Below are 17,535 nucleotides of genomic sequence, written 5' to 3' on the forward strand. Positions count from 1 at the left end.
AATTCAGCATCTTCTGGCATTCTTGTCTTGAAATTTCCATGACTTGCAGCATCTAAAGCCAACTGATACTCCCAGTCACACCCTCTGAAGAAGATACTTAGCAGTTGAACTCTTGAGAAACCATGGTGTGGACAGTCCCTTTGGTAAGCCTTGAATCTCACCCAAGCTGCTTTGAAAGCTTCATCTGGTCTCTGCTTGAAGGAAGACAGCTTGACTCTCAACTCATCTGACATTGCATCATCATAGAAGTGGTTGAGAAAAGCCACCTTGACATCACGCCAGCTTGTCAATGATCCAGGAGGCAGCTGTTTCAACCACTGTGATGCCTCTCCTGCAAGTGAGTAAGGGAAAAGTTTGCAGAAGATGTAGTCCTCAGTTACCCCATTAGCCTTGATGCTAGTCACCAGATCCTCAAAATGCTCAATATGGTCCAAAGGCTTCTCATTGGGCAAAGCAGAGAAAGGTCTCTGCCCAACTAGTTGAAAGTATGCAGGTTTCAACTCAAAATCATTCCTCTGAAAAGGGGGAGGAACAATAGCAGACCGGTTCTCATACACCAGATCAGCCCGATTGTAGTCAGCAATGGTCCTGATCAGATCCCGGTTGCTCTCCTGTCGTCGAACAGGGTTCTGTACGTGGTTGGCAGCTCCACGCACGTCTGCAGGTTGGTGTCGATCGATACCACCTGGTTGGTGTCGATCGACACCCAGATCCGGATTATCAACGACACCAGCTTGTTGGTTCACAACAGCCTGCTCGTTGACAACAGGTTCAGGGATCACGTTCCCTTCTGCATCAAGCTTTTGGCCCTGCACATTGCGCAAGTGGCCCTCTTGATCCCTCAAAACACCAGCTTCATCACGCATCAGAATGATTGTATTAACCATCTTCAGAGATTTAGCTGCCTTTCTGTTCTCACGTTCAAGCTTTTCCAACTCTTTGTTTGACAAATTCACAGTAGGACCAGACTTGTTGTTCCTTGTGTGAGGTTTAGGAGGCATGCACCTGAAACACCAAAGAGAAGAAAAAAAGACAAAAACGTGTAAGTAGAAAATAAAAGAAAAATTTAGACGAAATTAAAAACTTAAATCTAATGGTAGAATCAGAGAGTCCCCGGCAACGACGCCAAAATTTGATATGCTCAAATTAATCCCTAGAGCTACTCTCTCAAACAAGAGATCAATGCAGTACTTAGGGGTCGAATCCACAAAGACTCAAGATCAAACACAATAGATTGTAAAGTTTTGTAAATTACGCTAAACAAGTTAAACTGAATTAAAATAAAGCAATGCAAATATTAAAATAAAAGTGATGTGAATTCAGAAAATCAAAAGAGCTAAGCCTAGGGAATTTCTCAGGAAATTATGAAATATTAAACCAGATAAATTAATTAAGGTTCAAGCAATAAAAATCAGATCTAGAACTCTAAACTTTTGGTAAATTAAATCAGTTCTCACTGCAAATAATATCTAAATTTAAAACCAGAAAATCCAAATCTCTTTGTAAAATTCCAAGTAATAAATCAGCTTTAAAAACAGGTTTAGATAAGTTCACAGAATTATTAATTCAAATCTCTTTGTAATAAACAATTCTGCTCATCAATGGTTTAATCAGGAAAACAATTATATTCTCATATCAATTTATTTCCCTAAGATAACAATTCTAGGTGATCAATCAAGAACTATTGTGAAGAACAACCAAAGATGAAGATCATAAAAGATTAAGAACCCTAAAAATCTCAGATCTAATAAATCATAAAAACCCTATGAAAAACCCTAAACCTAACAAGCAAATTACTCAGACATGATCAAAGAAGAACAAATCATAATTCTGAATAACATGAATAGATATTAAAAGTAAAAGAAGGGAGTTCAAGAAATCTTCTCTCTACAAAGCAGATCAGATCTCTCCCAAAAAGCTCTCAATATCTCTCTCTCAAAAACTGCTAGAAAATAACTTGAAGGTTTGGAAAACCTAAAAACACTATTTATATGTCCTAAAACACGTCAGGGACTTATGTTGCAAATATGGAAAACTTTGGGCAATTTTGTAAAACTTCCAAATTTGAAGACTTGTCTCGATTTGCAATGGGTGTCGACCGATGCTCTTCTAGTGTCGATCGATGCCCTTCGTATAATCAGACTTCAAATTGATTCTTCGAGATTTATGCTCCAAAACAATCCAAATTGCTCCATTTCGCTCCTTTCATGCTAAAAACCTATAAAGACTCAAAAACAATCTAGAAACAAATGAAAAGACACTAAAAGACTCCTTATATCATGGTTAAAAACCACAAAAACCATGATATATCAGGACCTTTCTCTCCTTCACTTTAACGCCTCAACGCTTCATCACCTCCTCACTTCATCCCTTCCCCCATACCCGTGAACACCTATACTCACAGCCACAAAGGCACGCGAGTATAGAACATCACATGCGAGTTCCTCTCAACAGGCGGTCTCGCCTACACCGTCGTGTAGTACTTGGCCCAAGGCTGCAATCCCGTCTCTCCGAGTCTTCGTAATCCGCACCGATTACGGTCATTGGGGAAGTCTTCTCCTGCACAACCTCAACACACAACCAAACAAACCTGCAAAGCACACAAGCTACATGCAAGCTACAAACAACAACATGCAAGGCACACAAGCCACATGCCAACAACTACCACTAACATGCAATGCACACATGCAACCACAAACAAACAACATGCGAGGCACACAAGCCACATGCAACCACAAACAAGCAACATGCAAGTCTTAGTAACTAGAGAAATATCTAGAAACTAAGCGCTAGACACAACCTCACACCAATACGCAAACAAGCAATAAGCGAGACTTAACTTCCTAGAACTTCGATCTAGAAAGAAAAGAAACAAATCTACCCAACACCCCAACGAAAATGCTTAGATTTCACCCATAAATCCTAAGCGAAAACAACCTAAAATCCCACCTATCATGTGCCATATCACATGCTTCGAAACTCACCTGGCTTGGCTGAGAAGAACACAATCTACTCGGACTCCTAGCAAGGACTTGACGTGAATAGCTCCTACGGCGGCACTTCGCTAACACGCGCGGATGAGAACTTCTATGGGAAGAACTCTCTTGCTCACTCCTTAACTTTCTCCCTCTCTTGCTCTTTCCCTAACTCTCTCTCTTTCTAACTTCTCTTAATTTTTTCTAAGGGAAAGAAGGATGAACGAAAATGAGCTCTTAAGGACCTAAGGCCTCTATTTATAGCGGAATGGTGAGTGCTTTGGGCGGCGGATTCGACCAATGCATGTCGCATGCACTCTCCTCATTAGTGTGTATTAGTGAACCACTTAACATTTGGAAGAAAACCACTTTGCCACCTTGATTCCCACTTAGCTCTTTTGATTTCTTTAATCCTCCCACTAAGCTCCACTATCTCCACTTTGATTTAAATAATCCTCCACTATCTCAACTAGCTGCATGAAATCTGATTGGTTGATTTATCATAAACCACAATTTCCTTAATTTTTTCGGAAATTCTCGACAGTTCGATCGATCATCTCTCGGTACTCGATCGGGTACCTCTCGGCAGTCTTCGGCAATCATCGGATACTCTCGGACAGTATCGGACGGTCCTCTCGGCATTTCTCGGCAACGCTCGAATGTTCCTCTCGGCAATACTCGGTCTTGGTCCGGAAAACTCTCGACACTATCGGATACACCTCGGTCTTTCTCGGAAAATTCTCTTGATCCTTTCAAGCTTCTCCCGATCCTCTCAGTCATTACCCGGACAACTCTCGGCCCTTCGGACGACTCGGACAGTATGTCGCGGTCAACTCGGCCCTTTCTCAATTCGCTCATAATTTCTCGGACTTGTCTTCAACAATTCTTTTAATCTCCTTGTTGGCTTCTTTTCTTGGTCTTTTGGCCTTGGGTTTTCATTTTGCAATTTACCCCTTGGTGAGGGTCACTACATAGGCCCTCATCGCATAGTTAGATATCACCTAGACCAGTTCAGCAGAAGAGGACCACCGACCAACAGTAGGGAGCTTTTTAACTGTAAAAATTCTGGTCTGAGATCGATAATTGAGAGAACCTTTGGTGTTTGGAAGGCCAAATGGAGAATTCTTGACAGGAAGCACCCTAAGTATGAACTGAATAAATGGATTAAGATTGTGACAGCAACAATGGCTCTCCATAATTTTATCAAAGATTCACAAGAGGATGATATTGATTTTTTACATTGGGAAGTGGTGGAATCATATGAACATCATGGTGATGAAAACGATGGACATGTTCCATACATACCTGCTGGTGATAGAATGATGGAAGATGTGCGTGATTCTATCACTATGGAGATGGCAGAGGGAACTACACTTCCATATTAGAAGGTATGTGCTTGGTTTTATGCTTTGTATCTGGGGTTGTTTGAGTCTCTGCTTCTTATCCGATTGTGAATTTTACAGCTTTTTCTGAGCTGTGTGTTTTCTTATCCGAAGCAGAGACTTCGGTTAGTAAAGCTTTGTGGTTATGTTTTTTTGTTTGATGCTTGAACTTGTGGTTAGTAAAGCAGAGACTTCGTTGTTGTGGTCTGTTTGATGTTACGTAAAGCTGTGTGTTTGTTTGATATTACCATAGTAGGATTTGGGATTGTCACTTAGCTTAAGGATTTACAAACTTGATTGATGTGTTCTCTTATCCTGGTTGAGATACATAACTGACATAGATGCTTGAAGTTGTCTTTGTCGATGTGTATTTGTAAAAGAGTTAGGATTTGGGATTGTGGGTTAAGTGGAATGATTTCAGAACAAGAACAAGAGAGTGTTATCGTTTGTTATAGTTACCTCTTGCTCGGCTTTAGTGAGATTCATGATTAAGAACAGTCCTACTATGGTTTTTGCAGTCTCATTTTTGATTTTGGTTCTGATTTTTGCAGTCTCTCTTAGTAACTCTGAATTTGTTCATTGGTTTTGCAGGAAACATTTGGGAGTTGGATGATTACACAGATTCCTCTATAAGCAGGAAAAAATCTTTATTGAGCAAAAGTGATTCCTCTCCTTTGCTTCACAAGTCCTTTATTGTAAAAACTTATAAAAATTTGTTATAAAGAATTTACAAATAATTTACATTGGCATAACATGTTTTATATCTTACAAAAAAATTGTTATAAATAATTTTATATTGGGATTTCTAGAGTTTTTGTTTGGTTTTAAATGAAAATTTATGTATATATATTTTAGATCAATATTTAAAATTAATATGGTTAAGATTAAGAGTAAAAAATTGTTCAATCAAAACATGGGTATTTTAGTCATTATTCTAATCAAATCCATTTAGATGAGAATGTAAAATAACCTAACAAACACATTTCCATTCAGATGCATCATCCAAATGAACCAATTTTTTTGTTTGTTTGTTGAGTCATTTGACATTCAAATGAATCATTTGGATGAAGCTTTTGAATAGATCATTTGAATGAACATGCTAACTAGTGAAACGAAATAGGCCTAAGTGGATTATTTTGGTCTTAAGAGCTTAACAAGATAGATAAATAAGATAAGCTAGCTAGGGATTTCTTTACTGCAAGAACAAAAAAAAAGGTTGTTTCTAAGAAAGAGAATTGCTTGAAGTGGCAACTCTATAGGTTACATTCATTATTCTCATAACAATCACAGTACAGTTACAGTGGGTTAGTTGGCTTGAATTTGCAAATATGAAAGAAAAGGGGTGTAATACAAACAAATACATAACTTTCCCAAACATGAGAAAGAGTTTAGAGAACGCCGACAAATAATATTTACATTTTTTTTTTTTTTGTCGTCTCAATATTTACATAATTTATATAAACCGATGAAGAAAATAACGACCTCCACCGATCCTCTTCTCTCTCTCTCTCGTTCACTTGCAGTGTCGCTTGCTGCTTTCATTCTTCATTTGACACGAAGACACACAAGTTGGTCTCTTTCTTTCCTAATTTAGAAGATAGAGAGAACCCAAATCTCTTTCAGATCCGAGTCTCTCTCAATCTGACAATCTCCTTCTTTCTCTCTATCGATTTTCATACACTGCCTCGATCTGTCATCTGTCTCTTTCGAACCTCTTGGGTAATTGTGTAAGTCCCTCTTTTGTCACTTTTGATCATCTGGGTCATTTTTATGATGGTTTGATTTTGATTTGATACCAGTGGATAACGTGATTATGAATCGATCCGGTTCTGTTTCATAGCACTTCTCTGTTTCTCACACCAGATCTGTTCTTATTCTAGGAAATATTTGTAGTGTATTCCTCCTAGTGGAACAGATTCGGACCAAATAGTTTGTAATAAAAAGCACACCAACAGGACACTGAGGATCAACTGTTTTGTCTATTGAGTGCTTGCTTGCTTATTTATTCTTTCGTCGTGTTGATGGTTGGATACTTGAGTTTCTCTAAGTGATCTATCATTCTAAGTGAGTTGTAGAATACGTTTCTTTGTTTTTTTGTTGCTTTGGTATTTGAATGGTTAAAAGTGGTATATGTGTTTGTGTGTTTTGAGTTTTATGATCATTTTTTTGACATGTCTGTCTCCTTAGTTTCTAGAATTTTAATCATGGTTACGTATACTGATCATTGTCTATTTTTTTTACATGGAACAGATTCAAAACTTTTGCAAGTGGTGAAATATCATCAATTCCTTTGCAGTACTGGAGTCTTCAATTACTAGTAGTAGTCTGCATCCTTTAAGTCGGAACATTGGATCTCCGTTTGGCTTTATCTCAAAGAAAAAAGGGATGAGGGGAAGATCCGATGGAGGGCAAAAGAAGAAGGTGATTGCTTTGGTCTGCATTGCAGCTGTAGTCCTTGTTTTCGTTTATCTCTTCTATGGCTCCTCTGATCACAGAGCATCAGCTATTGAATATGGGAGAAAACTAGGCTTGGGTGGTGATGATGATGACACCAAACAGGACGATACTTCAAGCTCGTTTAGTCTTGATGATGGTTTCACTCCGAGAAGCTTTCCTGTGAGTCTTTTTAGCAATTTTCTCGTTTCTTCTTCTTCTTCTGTATTGATGGTTCTAGGTTCTAGGTTCAAGTGGTAAGTATTATTATTGTTGTGCTTTCTTATTCCAAGGTGTGCGATGATCGGCATTCAGAGCTTATTCCTTGCTTAGACAGGAATCTCATATACCAAATGAGACTAAAGCTTGATTTGTCTTTGATGGAGCATTATGAACGCCATTGTCCTCCTGCTGAAAGACGATTCAATTGCTTGATTCCTCCTCCTAATGGATATAAGGTGGGGTATATTGTTACAGTTCTATTTGATATGAATAATCAGAGTCTTGACATAACTGTTTTCTCTTCCAATATGTTTTAGGTTCCTATTAAGTGGCCAAAAAGCAGGGACGAAGTGTGGAAAGTGAACATACCTCATACTCACCTTGCACATGAGAAGTCTGACCAAAATTGGATGGTTGTCAAAGGAGACAAGATTAACTTCCCTGGTGGAGGCACACATTTTCATTATGGGGCTGATAAGTATATTGCATCAATGGCTAATGTAAGGCAGTTACTTGGGTTTTGTACAAATGATCTATATATTCACTGATTTTATCCTCGAAATTTCAGATGCTTAACTATCCGAACAACGTTTTGAACAACGGTGGAAGGCTAAGGACAGTTTTTGATGTTGGTTGTGGTGTTGCGAGCTTTGGTGGTTATCTTCTATCATCTGATATCCTCACAATGTCATTGGCTCCAAATGATGTGCATCAGAACCAAATCCAATTTGCTCTCGAGAGAGGGATTCCAGCCTCCCTTGGTGTGTTAGGGACGAAGAGGCTCCCATACCCAAGCAGATCGTTTGAACTTGCTCACTGTTCACGCTGTAGAATCGATTGGCTTCAAAGGGATGGGATTCTTCTTCTGGAGCTAGACAGAGTACTCAGGCCTGGTGGTTATTTTGCATATTCATCTCCAGAAGCATATGCACAAGATGAAGAGGACCTCAAAATCTGGAGAGAAATGAGTGCTCTTGTAGAGCGTATGTGTTGGAAGATAGCAGCGAAAAGGAACCAAACTGTTATTTGGCAGAAACCTATGACAAATGATTGTTATCTGGAAAGAGAACCTGGAACTCAGCCTCCTCTTTGCCGTTCTGATAGTGACCCTGATGCTGTGTGGGGCGTAAACATGGAAGCCTGCATTACTCCTTACAGTGACCGTAAGTTTTCAAGCTTCTGCTCACTTTTTTAACAACAGTGTATATATTTTTCCTCTGGAATCAAGTTTGTGATAGAAAACTAAAAACAGATCCCCACTGAACTCTCTTTTTTGGGTTTACTTTAGATGACCACAAAACCAAGGGAAGTGGATTAGCTCCATGGCCAGCTCGGTTAACCTCTCCTCCTCCTAGGCTTGCTGATTTTGGATATTCAACTGGCATGTTTGAGAAGGACACGGTATATAGAAACTCATAAGTTCTGTTTAAACTTGCAACTGACAAACTAAGAACATGGGCTAATTAGTCACTCACATCATATATTTTTATTTGTACAGGAACTTTGGAGGCAGAGAGTGGATATTTATTGGGATCTCTTGAGTCCTAGAACTGAATCAGATACAGTGAGAAACATAATGGACATGAAAGCGAGCATGGGATCCTTTGCTGCTGCTCTGAAAGAAAAAGATGTCTGGGTAATGAATGTTGTCCCCGAGGATGGACCTAACACACTTAAACTGATATATGACAGAGGTTTAATGGGCGCCATTCATAGCTGGTCAGTTTTCATATTGCGTCTACACCAGATCTGATATCATAAGCATGTTTTTTGGTTTTAATCTCTTGGTTTCAACGTTCCACAGGTGCGAAGCATTCTCGACATATCCAAGGACATATGATCTCCTCCATGCTTGGGACATTCTATCGGATATCCATAAAAAAGGGTGTAGTGAAGTGGATTTGTTACTGGAGATGGATAGGATACTGCGCCCGAGCGGGTTTGTAATCATAAGGGATAAACAAAGAGTGGTGGATTTGGTGAAGAAGTATCTGAAGGCTTTGCATTGGGAGGAAGTAGGGACAAAGACAGATTCAGATTCAGATCAAGATTCAGACAATGTTGTATTCATTGTCCAGAAGAAGCTATGGTTGACTAGTGACAGCCTTAGAGATATGGAGTGATGAAGCCACACAACACAGTACACGGACATTACGACCAATGATCCATACAACCAGGAAAATTTCATTATTTTAGCAAACAATTATTATTAACGTTGTTTTTTTTTTTTTTTAACTATTGTTATTTCTTTACATTCTTATTAATGTTTGTATGATTTGGTAGAGAAGACTCGTAAAAGTAAAGATCGATACAAAAACTCCAAATTCTTTTTAATTGTTATGGTATAAGGGTTTTTAATTGAAAATTCGCATGTAGTTTATCAATTTTTTTTTAAAAGGACTCGTACATTTTTAAGGATTACTTACAAAAGTCAGAAACAGGATTTCAATATTGATTTTGTGATCTCTCTCACAATATTGTATTGCCATTAGAAAAACCTTCAAAGTAATGAAGAAGGAACTATATAAAATGTAAAGAGAATGCGTAGTGTCTAGTCTAAAACGTAGTTTGGTTTTGAGTTTTGACACCCGAGCGACGTTGTCGTTGTTGGAAGAAATCGTAAGGTTATGTCCAAAGCAAAAAATGGAACAGTAACAAAGCAAATAACCAGTGGCGGAGGTAGGGTGCAAGCATGTGGGTCAAATGACCCTGGTGAAATTTTAAATTTGGCTGAAATTTTAAGAAAAAAATCAAATTGACCCATGTAAAATAGTACAATTGACCCTGGTAAAAATTTTAAATCACATAATTGACTCCAATAAATTTTTTTTGACCCGGATGTGATGATTTTCTAGCTCCGCCACTGCAAATAACGACTGATCCATTAAACAAACTAACAATGACTTACTTAGATGAGTATATAAATTACAAACGGTTTTTAAGCTCCTACAAGATCTTCGTTGTTCTCCCACAATGGCAAAGAAGACCCCAACTACCTGTGAAATGAATACGCATCTGACCTAAAACTTTCATTTTTTATCAACGTTATGGTTTTCTATTTATTTTAAATCTAATACGCACAATAACATTTACTACATCCCTTTTTTAATAAAATGGAAGTACACAATATAGTTTTTGTGGACTTTATATTATAAATAAATGGTTACAAATAGGTTATAGATAGGTTATAGATTAATTCATATATTAATATTAATGGTTACACCTAAATATTAGGGATATTCCAAACTGATAATTGATATATTTATCTGAAAATACACTTTGGTCATATATTCCAAACAAATAAAATCATGGATATTTCAAACTATATTTTCAGATTATTTTAGTCATATATCACGTTGTTTCCAAAGATCTTTACAAACATTATTACAAAAAAAAATTTCCACAGATTTTATCGATAGACTACAACATTAACCAAAGATAGATTACGAAATTGATAGATTGATTGATTACAAGTTAAATAGTGGGTTACAAGATAGATTACAAAATAAAATTTAACCAGTGTTATAACACGGGTACTTATCTAGAAACATTAACAATATAAAACTTACAAAATATGTATTTTTTCAATCCTTCATATTTAGCATGTGATTTTATTGCATAATTTTTTAGCTATATACTTTTTAAAAAAACAATCAAATAAATTATATTTTATATAAAATTACAATATAAATAAAATGAATTTCAACCCGTGCTCTAGCACGGGTCTTAATCTAGTGACTTTAATAAAACAAAAAAAAATCATGGCTAGATGTTTGGTAAGAATCTATATTAACATTTTTGGAGTACATTTTTGTGCCATCTTTTTTTATGTTTGTATCCAAACAAGTCCCAACTAAATTTTATACAATCTTTACAACCAAACATAATCATTTTCTTATTTGATAATATTAATTTCAAATTTCCTAAAATCTATCTACCTAATTTAAAGCAATATGTAAGATTAAAATATAATTCTCTTTTCACTTTTATTTAATCTTATATTTAATTATTTGAATTACTATTTAATACATAAATTTAATAAAATTTTAGATTTTTTTCAGCATATGATGTAATTTCAATTTTTATAAACGGATATATATTTTAATTTTCTTGAGGATTTTTGTAATCAAACAAATATATTTGGATATAGATTATTTTACATTTGAGTTATTTTAATATATAATGAATATTTACACTTAAAAATTATTAGTATCAAATAAATATTTTCTATATTTATTATAGTTAAAAATAGAGGAACTAATTAATTGATTCGAAATTATAATGACATATTCGAACTTATAATAAAATATTTGAATTAATTTCTTCAGAATGCACGGGGTTATTGATTTATAAAACAAAGAAAAAAAGTAAAAGAAATGAAACCGTGGTGTACCACGGAGTAATTCCTAGTCTTTAAAAAGGAAAATTAGCTATAAAAAACCGGATTCTTACACAAAATACCATTTACTGAATCAAATCTTTTGTTTTTGACACACTTGTCTCAATAATTTTCAATTTTGCCATTTTTAAATATAAAATATTTCAGAATTTTTTTTATAAAACACAAATTTTATAACAAAAACTACACATCTATACCATAAAAACATAATTGGAACCTAATAAACCCAAACATCATGTGTAAATTTGTGTTCTTAAATAGAAAAAGTGACATTTTTTAAAGTTTTTTGGACAAATGGCAAAACCTGTAAACACCCCTCAAATAAGTCTCTATCTAATAATTAACTCAAAAAAAATTATTGATTGAGTATAAACAAGGAGTCTTATCATATTGAACCTTCCAAAAAAATCACAAAATGTTTTACAAAAGGAAAATAAAATAATAGTAAAAATAGAACTATGATGTTGGACTTAAGATGTGCCAACAAAACACTAACAAAGTTTTTTTAATTTTATTATTGGGCAAAAGTCTTGTGAGAAAATAATAATAACTCAGCTTTTACTTATTGTCTCATCAATTTATTTATTTTAGAAAAGAAAAGAAAAAATGTCAATAAGTTTGACATTTATTCTTTGGCTTTTGACATTGCCATCGAACATATTTCCCGTGGTGGGGTCCACGCGGTTATAATAAAGCCTCTCTCTCTTAATATATATTTTTTTCATTTTTGCTATAAAATCTTTTTTTTTTTGTATAGAAGAACCAATTAACGAATTAAATCCTTAATTTACGGTAAATCAACTTTAGTAACTAAAAAGAAAACTATTAATCAGTACTAGTTAATAGTTATAACCTCCCCCAAATATTTTTTTACTATTAAATTTGCTCTGAAAGAAGAGAGAGAGAGAAAATAAAACATAAAAACAACTGCGAAGAAGAAGAAGAAGAAGAAGAGTAGTTCCTGTTCCTGAATAGTCTCTTCTGCAATTCATATCTCACACATAGAAAGAAAGAGAGAGATTATTATAAAGTTTCAAACTTTTTTCTTCTTTTTACGATCTTCAAATTTGAAACCAAAAACAAGAGCAAGAATTGAGGAATCGAATCCCAAGAATCGAGGTCTTCTTCTTCTCCTCTTTCTTTCACTTTTTTTTTTTCTTTAGTTTAATCTTTTGTTTCTTCTTCTCTCACTACCACAAATTACGGGTCTCTGTCTTTGTGTCTGCGTTTTGTCTCACCATGTTCTTGTTCTTGTCAATTCCCTAATCTAACGCTTTCTTCTTCTTCTTTACAAAGCTTCTTCCTTTAGGATTGAGATCGAGCTTTTTTTTTCTTTGTTGATTTTAGGAGGTTTGGTGCATTCATTCTCGCTGACTCAAAACTAGGGTTTCTTGTTTGATTTCTTATTATCCCCCAATTTTGGTATGCATTTTGGTATTTCTTCTGATTTCAGATCTATTAGAGGTTTCTGTTCTACTTTGGATTTGATCGTGTAATTGACTTACTGTCTATGGAGAATTCTGTAGTTTTAGATTCTATGTCTTTGATTTTGGGTTTAAGGATTAGTGTGTTAGATAAAGTTTTCAGCTTTGTGCTCGTTTAGGATACCAACTTCACTGCCTTTGTTATGACTTTGCAAAGCAGTTGAATTGCTCTTGAGTTTCTATTCAATGTTTGGAGTTGGTTGGATCATTCTTATTACTTCCATTGTGCTGTTGGAGTCAGTATTAACTAATGTGTGTCATCATGTTGCAGGTGTGAAAAATCTAATCACTAGGTGCATGGCATATGAAAGCTGATATACATAACTGGAGTGGGACTCGTGCTTTACGCTTATCAAACCGTCTGGTCGCTTGTACATAACTAAATATCTGGTTTGGAAGGGGGAAGCTGAAGGGGGAGAGAAATGGAGACTGCCAAAGCTTGGCTGACTAAGTTAAAATCCAAAGACAAAGTGAAATACTCAAAAAAGAAGGAGACCACCACAAGTAATGTAAAGGAAGGACCCAAAACAGCTGGAGGTGATGAAGCACTTTCAAATGTAACCAAGGAGAAGGCTGCTGCTGCTAAACTGTATATTGAAAATCATTACAAAATGCAAATGCAGAGTCTGCAAGAAAGAAAGGAGCGGTATTGTTTCATTACATGCATCTTTTTGAGTAAAAAAACTTCAATCCGTATTCTTAGCTCATCTCCTGGTAATTACATTTTCATGCAGACGCAAAATGCTAGAAAAAAAATTAGCTGCTGCAGAAGTCTCTGAGGAAGAGCAGAACAACTTGCTAAAGGATTTGGAGATGAAGGAAACTGAATACATGCGCCGTCAGAGGCATAAAATGGGAGCTGATGACTTCGAGCCATTGACAATGATTGGGAAGGGTGCATTCGGAGAGGTAGCATTGCTTTATCTCTTTTTATAGATCATATTTTCGTATCTACAGCCTTTAATTGGCATTATCTACAGACATCATCTTAAAAGTTCTTATCGCATTTTTTGGACTGCAACCTGTTAAGTATTTCATGCTAACTTTAATCTCTCTCTTTGCAGGTGAGGATATGTAGAGAGAAGGGAACAGGCAATGTTTATGCAATGAAGAAGCTCAAAAAATCTGAGATGCTTCGCAGAGGCCAGGTATCGAATCACCTCCAGCTGGCTTTCGATTGACATTAGTTTGGTTTGTTGATGTATTTTTGGAATATGGTTTTCAGGTGGAACATGTAAAAGCAGAGAGAAATCTACTTGCAGAAGTTGACAGCAATTGCATTGTCAAATTGTATTGTTCTTTTCAAGATGAAGAGTCCTTATATCTCATAATGGAGTATCTACCTGGTGGGGACATGATGACTTTACTTATGAGGAAAGACACCCTTACTGAAGATGAGGCCAGGTTTTATATTGGGGAAACTGTCCTGGCTATTGAGTCTATTCATAAGCACAACTATATCCACAGGTCAGTGAAGCAGGATAGTTGTAGCTCCTTTTGTTAATTGTCATTGGCTGTTAGGTCCATTCATGTGATTTATTTGTAGCTCACTTTGTTATTTTGTTGTTAACGTCATTTTTTTCTCCAATGTGATACAGAGATATCAAGCCTGATAATCTGCTGCTTGACAAAGACGGCCACATGAAATTGTCAGATTTTGGATTATGTAAACCATTAGACTGTAGTAATCTTCAGGAGAAAGACTTCACAGTTGCTAGAAACGTTAGTGGGGCTTTACAAAGTGATGGTCGCCCTGTGGCGACAAGACGTACCCAACAAGAGCAACTACTAAACTGGCAGAGAAATAGAAGGATGCTTGTAAGTTTCACTTATCTATCATTTTTTTTTTTAGAGATGTCCAAACAATTCAGTGTGTTTCGCTCACTGAAAAGATGTTCGCTCCATTGATATAGACATCTCTGTCAGATATAATTTATTAGGTTATTGCTTTCAGGCTTATTCCACAGTTGGAACTCCGGACTATATTGCCCCAGAAGTTCTGCTGAAAAAAGGATATGGAATGGAATGTGATTGGTAGGTGAAGCCAACCTATTCGGATTTGTTTTCTTTGGTTGTTTGGTGCAAATAATTAATATGGATGAATAATATTGAGAGCATTTTTATAGGTGGTCTCTTGGCGCCATCATGTATGAAATGCTTGTGGGGTTTCCGCCATTTTATTCAGATGATCCAATGACAACTTGTAGGAAGGTAAGATCCATTGCTTTGTGTACCTTTCATTTATTGGAGGCACACTGGTGATATCAACTCTTACGTTCATTTTAGTCTTTCTGTATCTCTTTGGTAATTCTATTTCTAATGTGGAAATTTACCTTTTCTCAATATGTTCACCCTTATGCAGATAGTAAATTGGAGAAATTACTTGAAATTCCCAGATGAGGTTAGACTATCAGTAGAAGCCAAGGATCTTATTTGTAGGCTTTTATGCAATGTTGAGCTAAGGCTTGGAACAAAAGGAGCAGATGAAATTAAGGTGTTGTGTGCTTTGTTCAACTTTGAATTTCCAACCTTATCTTAGATTATTGTGCGAAATCCTAATAAAAGTTTGACTGGTTTCTTTCAGAATCACCCTTGGTTCAGAGGTACAGAATGGGGAAAATTGTACCAAATGAAAGCTGCCTTTATTCCCCAAGTCAATGATGAGTTGGACACCCAAAATTTTGAGAAATTTGAAGAGGTAACATACTGATAGTATATTGAAACATTGGTGCAATATTTGCCACCAATGATGTGTCATGATGTATATACTGAAATATTGGTGCCACAGATGATTTCTATGCTCCTGATAAGGAATAATGTATAATACTCTTCTTTTGATTCCTTCCGGAACAGACTGACAAGCAAGTTCCAAAGTCAGCAAGGTCAGGTCCATGGAGAAAGGTACAGCATAAGCCCTGACTTTTTGGCATCATGTACCATCAGATTTAACCAGCTTATTTATTTTTTTATCTCGTAGATGAATAGCCATACTTAAAAATTTGTATATGAGTGGATTCCTCGAAATATATTGTTTTATGATAATATTATAGACATAGCTTTAAAGATTACATGCAACAAAGAGCTCAGATAAATAAGAATCTGTCATTAGAATGCGTGTCAGGAACCATAAGGAAGCCTTTGAAGTTATATTTTGTCTTGTCTTGGGCTTTCATAATGTGAATTTGGCTATCTTTTTTCTTCTCCAGATGCTCTCATCCAAGGACATTAACTTCGTTGGTTATACTTACAAGAACGTAGAAATCGTAAATGATGACCAATTACCAGGGATAGGTATTCACTTAACCCCCCTCCTTCCTTTGTTGAAGAAGAATACATAACTAGATTGCCTTGTGATTAACATGGCTTGTCTGCGGCATTTGTAATCTGTTTTTATTGTGCAGCTGAGATAAAGAAGAAGAGCAACAAGCCAAAGCGGCCATCGATTAAATCCCTCTTTGGTAAATCATCTGTTTGGATGCTCTATATAAAATCAAGATGATTACGATCCATGTTTAAATCTCTCTAACCAAATTATGGAAAATAAATGAACAGAAGATGAAGCATCGGGTGGGACAACAACACACCAAGGAAGCTTCTTGAATCTATTACCGACGCAGATTGAAGATCCAGAGAAAGAAGGTAGTAAATCAAGCTCATCCGGGTGATTTCATTTGACACATTGCACAGCCTGAAACAGAAGACTCTTCTTATATAACTTGTGTGTTGTTTGATTTCGTTGAAAGCCTTTTGTTTGCTCCAAAAGACTGTTAAAAGTTTGAGTTAGCAAATGGGGATTTCAACAAAGTACAGTCTCTCCAATGGAAGCGAAGGCTCTCCCCAGAGGAGAAAGATTGATTTGTTTAATTGTTTCAACATAGAAAAAAAGTGAAGTGAAGTAAATATTCTTTTCGGAATTGGCTTTGTTTAATTTTTTTCACAGGGAGAAGGAGAGCTTTAGTATTTGATTTTATTGTTTTGGTTAAATGAAAACTTGGTTGTACTATTTATAGACCTCAAGATGAAATCTTCACCCACTAATTATGACCAAAGTCTTGTTGTCTCTCTTCCTACCTTCGCTCACTTTTGGAATATATTTAGTTATGTAATTAAAAGTATGTTTTCTTCATATTAATAATGTTCGAAAATACTAACCGGACGTTGAGGTGCTGCCAAACGCATTTGTCTGCATCTATGTCTACCTTAAGTAAACTCCAACAGCGGAGTGGGTGACAATTTTGTTGGCTTAATGGTGCCTCAGGGAGATGGGGAAGAATATGAAGAACCAAGACTTGTCACGTGTGGTTAAATGAACATGTGACCTTCTGCATCATGAAGAGAGGATTGTTTGTGAACCAAACTCAAATCTGCAACTTCTTTAAACTGCTGCTGCAAACCCGATGCCTTCTTCCTTTAAGCCTTCAAATCCATTGATCTTCAATCTCCAGATCATGATTAATTCATAGTTTCCACCTTGATTGTAGTTTGAATGACTTGATGTGAGTTGTTGTTTTTAAACCTTGATATATTTCTTCTGTACCTATGTTATATCATTTTTTCTGAAACACAAAATTCAAGTAGTTCTGTTCTGTGTGTAGATATTTCTCGCTGACAGAATTTGCAACGCTAATAGCCTAATATCT

The 17,535-nt window shown here is 36.0% G+C and overlaps 2 protein-coding genes and 1 pseudogene across 6 annotated transcripts; all 3 read left to right on the forward strand.

Moving 5' to 3' along the window:
- The first annotated feature begins 117 nt into the window (after nucleotides 1-117).
- LOC147930775 (small nucleolar RNA R71) lies at nucleotides 118-218 on the forward strand (annotated as a pseudogene).
- A 5,267-nt stretch (nucleotides 219-5,485) lies between these two features.
- LOC104732212 (putative methyltransferase PMT3) lies at nucleotides 5,486-9,377 on the forward strand. Its single transcript, XM_010451748.3, has 8 exons — nucleotides 5,486-6,084; nucleotides 6,608-6,973; nucleotides 7,084-7,248; nucleotides 7,330-7,512; nucleotides 7,581-8,175; nucleotides 8,301-8,413; nucleotides 8,511-8,731; nucleotides 8,817-9,377. Exons 2-8 carry the CDS (start codon nucleotides 6,743-6,745, stop codon nucleotides 9,133-9,135), a joined length of 1,827 nt encoding a protein of 608 aa, XP_010450050.1. The 5' UTR covers nucleotides 5,486-6,084; nucleotides 6,608-6,742; the 3' UTR covers nucleotides 9,136-9,377.
- Nucleotides 9,378-12,164: 2,787 nt separating this feature from the next.
- On the forward strand, nucleotides 12,165-16,944 carry LOC104732213 (uncharacterized). Of its 5 annotated transcripts, none has more exons than XM_087477561.1 (15): nucleotides 12,573-12,658; nucleotides 12,759-12,833; nucleotides 13,167-13,541; nucleotides 13,630-13,804; nucleotides 13,960-14,043; nucleotides 14,121-14,362; nucleotides 14,494-14,713; nucleotides 14,850-14,929; nucleotides 15,022-15,106; nucleotides 15,258-15,389; nucleotides 15,480-15,593; nucleotides 15,749-15,796; nucleotides 16,102-16,186; nucleotides 16,297-16,353; nucleotides 16,448-16,944. In XM_087477561.1, exons 3-15 carry the CDS (start codon nucleotides 13,318-13,320, stop codon nucleotides 16,558-16,560), a joined length of 1,659 nt encoding a protein of 552 aa, XP_087333687.1. In that variant the 5' UTR covers nucleotides 12,573-12,658; nucleotides 12,759-12,833; nucleotides 13,167-13,317; the 3' UTR covers nucleotides 16,561-16,944. The 5 variants fall into 5 exon arrangements, 4 of the variants coding, with proteins under 4 accessions (XP_010450052.2, XP_010450053.2, XP_087333687.1 ...); XM_087477560.1 differs by having other exon boundaries at nucleotides 12,578-12,617; XR_015573851.1 differs by lacking the exons at nucleotides 12,573-12,658; nucleotides 12,759-12,833 and adding an exon at nucleotides 12,165-12,530 and having other exon boundaries at nucleotides 15,684-15,796.
- Nucleotides 16,945-17,535: the final 591 nt, after the last annotated feature.

This window comes from Camelina sativa, chromosome 12, assembly GCF_030686135.1.
Source record: "Camelina sativa cultivar CO46 ecotype springtype chromosome 12, ASM3068613v1".
Classification (NCBI taxonomy): domain Eukaryota; kingdom Viridiplantae; phylum Streptophyta; class Magnoliopsida; order Brassicales; family Brassicaceae; genus Camelina; species Camelina sativa.

What these genes read in the sequence shown, in the direction of transcription:
- LOC104732213 (XM_010451750.3), top strand. Translation starts at nt 13,318, where the DNA reads ATGGAGACTGCCAAAGCTTGGCTGACTAAGTTAAAATCCAAAGACAAA. An exon ending in AGAGAAATAGAAGGATGCTT is followed by an intron (nt 14,714 to 14,849) that starts GTAAGTTTCACT and finishes TATTGCTTTCAG; the next exon opens with GCTTATTCCACAGTTGGAAC. An exon ending in GGTCAGGTCCATGGAGAAAG is followed by an intron (nt 15,797 to 16,101) that starts GTACAGCATAAG and finishes TTTCTTCTCCAG; the next exon opens with ATGCTCTCATCCAAGGACAT.
- LOC104732212 (XM_010451748.3), top strand. Translation starts at nt 6,743, where the DNA reads ATGAGGGGAAGATCCGATGGAGGGCAAAAGAAGAAGGTGATTGCTTTG. An exon ending in CTCCTCCTAATGGATATAAG is followed by an intron (nt 7,249 to 7,329) that starts GTGGGGTATATT and finishes AATATGTTTTAG; the next exon opens with GTTCCTATTAAGTGGCCAAA. An exon ending in CATTACTCCTTACAGTGACC is followed by an intron (nt 8,176 to 8,300) that starts GTAAGTTTTCAA and finishes GGTTTACTTTAG; the next exon opens with ATGACCACAAAACCAAGGGA.